Source organism: Salvelinus fontinalis, chromosome 27 (assembly GCF_029448725.1).
Source record: "Salvelinus fontinalis isolate EN_2023a chromosome 27, ASM2944872v1, whole genome shotgun sequence".
In the NCBI taxonomy this organism is placed as follows: Eukaryota; Metazoa; Chordata; class Actinopteri; order Salmoniformes; family Salmonidae; genus Salvelinus; species Salvelinus fontinalis.
Window position 1 is genome coordinate 10,393,444 of NC_074691.1, and position 6,225 is coordinate 10,399,668.

At 39.7% G+C, this 6,225-nt stretch overlaps 1 protein-coding gene across 1 annotated transcript in view; it reads left to right on the top strand.

Moving 5' to 3' along the window:
- LOC129825002 (laminin subunit alpha-4-like) overlaps positions 1 to 1,132 on the top strand; it is a 32,880-nt gene extending 31,748 nt beyond the window's left edge. Inside the window, exon 40 of the mRNA XM_055884631.1 lies at positions 37 to 1,132. Coding sequence (XP_055740606.1) covers positions 37 to 182 — 146 coding nt within the window. The 3' untranslated portion in view covers positions 183 to 1,132. The remainder of the gene's footprint in view (positions 1 to 36) is intronic.
- Positions 1,133 to 6,225: the final 5,093 nt, after the last annotated feature.

Sequence of the window (6,225 nt, forward strand, 5' to 3'; positions counted from 1 at the left end):
TGTGTTTATAATGTTGTTTATTATATATCTTCCTAGAATCTCTTCTCCCAGAGGGCATTGCCACTAGGAGGGCCTACACAGGCTGTATGAGGAACCTGATGGTGAACGAGAGCCAAGTGGCCTTCAGCAAAGCTGCCCTGGTCAGCGGGGCCGTCAGTGTGGGCTCCTGTCCAGCTGCCTAAAGGCCCTGTCATAACCAATACAGCCCAGCTCTCCAGCAACACGACTGACCAAATTCTGCTTCCTAACAAGTTTCCACACTGTCAATAAAGCACGAAAAGCCATTTTCATTGTGTTTTAAAGTGTCTATTCTTGTTTGATGTTAACTAGAACAATGTTTGTTTTCATTTGGAAAAGAGAATGACCCGGCAACATAACCAGCCAATATGAATTAGTTTCACATGAGAAAATATCCCCCAAAAGAGTTGGACTGCAACATGATATGACTAAGGACCACTGCTCATATTATAGCCAACTTAAGGCTTGTAAATGTATCACCCTATGAGAAGGTATCTTAATTTTTTTTAAAGGCCCAATACAGTCAAAATGCATTGTTTATATAATATTGTACAACAGCTGATGAAACTAACACTGTACAAGTGTGAGAGCATTTTTTATCAGTGTTATTTCCTGATAGTAGCTGGTTTGCATGGGCGGGATTTTTGTTTTTTTCATGGTGACATCACCATGCAGTACAGTGATTAATAGACCAATAACAAAGAGAATTCCAAACCTCTCTGCCAATAACAGCTAGTTTCTAGTTTTCCACTCCCCACTCAGACCACTCCCAGACAGTACTAGCAAAATTATTGTTTTTGCAACAAAAAAAGCTATATAAAGGCTGCATTGGGCCTTTAATCTACATTGACAGAACTCACAAATTCACACTCCCACTCCAAAGGGATTGGTTTGGGTTTGGTTGATAGGACCCTAAAGCATAGTTCATATTTTTGTCAGAGAGCTGTGATGTACTGTAGGAGTGCAGCCAAGTCCAGTTCCAGACAATGCTTCCACCACCCTATGTTGTCATCTCAATGCTGCCACATCTGTACGTAACAAAATCCTTCTTCATTGCTTTGTCACAGTGCAGTTTTTCTACTTATTTTCTGATGAATAAAATGTATATTCTAAACTCCTTGCTGTTATTGGTTTATTGCCCTCACACACACAGAAAGAGAGAGGCCGGAAAGGAGAAAAAGATGGCAGGATTAGGTGTAGATCTTGGAACTAATGGCGGTGAAAGCAAGGAAGATTGGACTATGGTCCAAAAGAATGGGAAATGGGGAGAATTGAGAAGGGACATATCGAGTTGTCAAACCTGAGGAATCCATTTGAGATATCCAACCTGGTGGAAAGAGCGATGGGTAAAGTAAATGCTGGGAGGATTATGAGAAGAGGCATGTTTTTATTTAGTGTACTTCTGAGGATAAGAAAGAGTTCATGCTGTATGGGATTATAATCATGACAGAACTATGTGATTTTGTATTTTTAATTTTGTGGTCGCAAAATGTGTAATTTAATTTCGCAAGCTTGTATCAGGACATGCGAAAGGTTTAACAACAGTCGGAAAACTTTTAACTCTACATTTGAATACATTCAATAAGATTTGAAAGCATCATTTATTTTCAAAATTATTGCAAGTCCATTTCCATTTTTTTTTTGTCAATTTGTAGGATGAGATTTGCAAGTACAATCATAATAGAAATAGTTCCACACATGTTATTCTCTATCATGCAGAATTGAAGCTTGTAACTTTGGAAGCTAATTCAATAATACAGACTTGGGTGATTTCTGTTTTTGTTCAATTTAGACCACAATTAGTTGAATGAGGTGTTAGTGAAGTACTGGAACAAAAACCTAGACACAATTTTCCTTTGTTAGTCTATGCAGGTTCATCATATGATTTCTAGGCACGTGGTGGAGATGAATACAACAATACTCCAAGGCAGGCCCCAGTATTCAGTGGTTGTGGCAGCATGCTGCTTTCTAGTGATCTTACTCCCTCTCTACCTAAAATGCAATAACAAAAACATGAATAACAATATGCCTATAAGTCAGTAACTTCGCTAACTAAACAGTCACACGGAACCTAAACCCGGCTGCGCGCGTGCGCCATCTGCATAAATGTATTTTGTCCCCCCACACCAAACGCGATCACGACACGCAGGTTAAAATATCAAAACAAACTCTGAACCAATTATATTAATTTGGGGACAGGTCGAAAAGCATTAAACATTTATGGCAATTTAGCTAGTTAGCTTGCACTTGCTAGCTAATTTGTCCTATTTAGCTAGCTTGCTGTTGCTAGCTAATTTGTACTGGGATATAAACATTGAGTTGTTATTTTACCTGAAATGCACAAGGTCCTCTACTCTACCAATTAATCAACAGATAACCGATCAACCGAATTGTTTCTAGTCATCTCTCTTCCTTCCAGGCCTTTTCTTCTCTTGACTTTATATTGTGATTGGCAAATTTCATAAATTAGGTGCATTACTGCCACTGACCTCGTTCGCCTTTCAGTCACCCACGTGGGTATAACCAATGAGGAGATGGCACGTGGGTACCTGCTTCTATAAACCAATGAGGAGATAGGAGAGGCAGGACTTGCAGCGTGATCTGCATCAGAAATAGAACTGATCTCTATTTTAGCCCATGGCAACGCAGACGCAACGCAGACGAGCAGTGTGGTTGCAATAATTGAATAACATAGATTTCTAAATTTGTTTTGCAACGCTCGCGCACGCGACGCCAGCGGTGTGGTCAGCCTGTCATGTAAATGTCCACATCAGCCAAATGATACCCAACCAATACAACCTACTAGTCTATTTGCAGTGAAATTTGGAGGGACATTTTTATTTCCAACTTTTTCAGTCACCAATTAATAAATAAACATGCAGTGGAATTAAGTACTTTGAAAAAAAGGGTTCAAAAGTCAGCAACAAGTCTTTAAAATATAGCTATATTTTTATTTTCTAGAAACCTAGCTAACATTAGCTACACTGCAGTGATTAAGGTGAGAGCTAGGTACCTTTCCCCCAGCAGTTTCAATTTAGCTAGCTAAAGTCATTTTGCATGAATAGCAGGACAGGAAAATGGTCAAATTCACACGCTTATCAAGAGAACATCCCTGGTTATCCCTATTGGCTCTGATCTTGCGGACTCACAAACACAAATAATTAATTTGTAAATTATGTCTGAGTGTTGGAGTGTGCCCCTGGCTATCCATACATTTTAAAAACAAGAAAATAGTGCCGTCTGGTTTGGTTAATATAAGGAATTTTAAATGGTTTATACTTTTGATACTTAAGTATATTGTAGCAATTACATTTACTTTTGATACTTAAGTACAGTTGAAGTCGAAAGTTTACATACACCTTAGCCAAATACATTTAAACTCAGTTTTTCACAATTCCTGACATTTAATCCTAGTAAAAAAAAATCATGTTTTGGTCAGTTAGGATCACCACTTTATTTTAAGAATGTGAAATGTCAGAATAATAGTAGAGAGAATGATTTATATACACTTGAATTTCTTTCATCACATTTCTAGTGGGTCAGAAGTTTACATACACTCAATTAGTATTTGCTAGCATTGCCTTTAAATTTTTTAACTTGGGTCAAATGTTTCGGGTATCCTTCCACAAGCTTCCCACAATAAGTTGGGTGAATTTTGGCCCATTCCTCCTGACAGAACTGGTGTAACTGAGTCAGGTTTGTAGGCCTCCTTGCTTGCACACGTTTTTTCAGTTCTGCCCATAAATGTTCTATGGGATTAAGGTTAGGGCTTTGTGATGGCCACTCCAATACCTTGACTTTGTTGTCCTTAAGCCATTTTGTCACAACTTTGGAAGTATGCTTTAATCATTGTCCATTTGGAAGACCCATTTGCAACCCAGCTTTAACTTCCTGGCTGAAGTTTTGAGATGTTGCTTCAATATATCCACATAATTTTCCTCCCTCATGATGCCATCTATTTTGTGAATTGTGCAGTCCCTCCTGCAGCAAAGCAACCCCACAACATGATGCTGCCACCCCCCGTGCTTCACGGTTGGGATGGTGTTCTTCGGCTTGCAAGCGTCCCCCTTTTTCCTCCAAACATAACGATGGTCATTATGGCCAGACAGTTCTATTTTTGTTACATCAGACTAGAGGACATTTCTCCAAAAAGTACGATCTTTGTCCTCATGTGCAGTTGCAAACCGTAGTCTGGCTTTTTTATGGCTATTTTGGAGCAGTGGCTTCTTCCTTGCTTAGTGGCCTTCAGGTTATGTCAATACAGGACTCGTTTTACTGCGGATATAAATACTTTTGTAGCGGTTTCCTCCAGCATCTTCACAAGGTCCTTTGCTGTTGTTCTGGGATTGATTTGCACTTTTCGCACCAAAGTACGTTCATCTCTAGGAGACAGAACACGTCACCTTCCTATGGCGGCTGCGTGGTCCCATGGTGTTTATACTTGCGTACTATTGTTTGTACAGATGGCCGTGTTACCGTCAGGTGTTTGGAAATTTCTCCCAAGGATGATCCAGACTTGTTGAGGTCTACAATTTTTTTCTGAGGTCTTGGCTAATTTCCTTTTATTTTCCCATGATGTCAAGCAAAGAGGCTTCGAGTTTGAAGGTAGGCCTTGAAATACGTCCACGGGTACACCTCCAATTGAATAAAATAATGTCAATTAGCCTATCAGAAGCTTCTAAAGCCATGACATAATTTTCTGGAATTTTCCAAGCTGCTTAAAGGCACAGTCAACTTATTGTATGTAAACTTCTGACCCACTGGAATTGTGATACAATTAATTATAAGTGAAATAATGTAACGGCTGTCGCTCTCCTCATCCTCAGACGAGGAGAGGAGAGAAGGATCATCAGACCAAAATGCAGCTTCAGGGAAATAAGCCATCTTTATTATGAATACGACGATGGCAACACGAAACACAAAACACTTTCAAATTTACAAAACAAGAAAACGACGTTGACGAAACCTGAACATAAACTTACATAACTACACGTAAACTCACGGACAGGAAACAGACGACATCGAAACGAAAACGAACAGCCAAACAGTCCCGTATGGTATCGACACGACACAGGAGACAATCACCCACAAACAAACAGTGAGAACGCCCTACCTAAATATGACTCTTAATTAGAGGAAAACGCAAACCACCTGCCTCTAATCAAGAGCCATACCAGGCAACCCAAAACCAACATAGAAACAGATAACATAGACTGCCCACCCAAAACACATGCCCTGACCATAAACACATAAAAAAACAACATAAAACAGGTCAGGACCGTTACAAATAATCTGTCTGTAAACAATTGTTGGAAAAATTACTTGTGTCATGCACGAAGTAGATGTCCTAACCGACTTGCCAAAACTATAGTTTCTTAACAAGAAATTTGTGGAGTGGTTGAAAAACGAGTTTTAATGACTCCAACCTAAGTGTATGTAAACTTCCGACTTCAACTCTATATTTTAAAGCAAATACTTTTACTCAAGTAGTATTTTAGCCGTATTTTACTGGCTGACTTTCACTTGAGTCATTTTCTATTAACGTATCTTTACTTTTACTCAAGTAAGACTCAACTGGGTACTTTTTCCACCACTGACCAGAACATACTGTATCATATGCAGCGGCTGTAAAGAGAGCTGAGGAGTGAATGGTCCTGAAGGACCCATGGTGGTGGGTAGGCCTTCACTGCAGGCGGAAGGGGTTGCCTCTAATCAGCAGGACCCAGATATTATATATGTTAAGAAGGTGGGCTTTGTACTCTTTGTGGCTATAGTGATCAACGGCACTGCCGAAGTGGAGAAAAAGTCCAGAAAAACGGACATCATTGTGGAGCAGTTTCTGGGATTGGAGGACTTCTCTACGAATGAGTTACATGAAAGACTGTCACGAGCCGTGCTACCCTTTCAGGCCCAAGAGACTGAGTGGGGAAATATGGAACTTTGAGGACGGAAGAAGTATGAGTTTGTTTTAGTTTTGTCGATGTAATATTTTAGTTGTGCGGAGTAAGTTGGTTTTGACCATCAAGTATGTTTTTATTTTAAACCTTGAATCCAGAAGGTGGCCCTAAAACCCCACTATTGCTGTATGGAAAGTATATTGAATGCAATAAATAAGGTCTTACCTGTTTATTATTCTTGGAGGGAGAGGTATGAATTTCAACCACAGTGTACTGCCATCTAGCGTATGATGACAGTGGAAGATGGAAG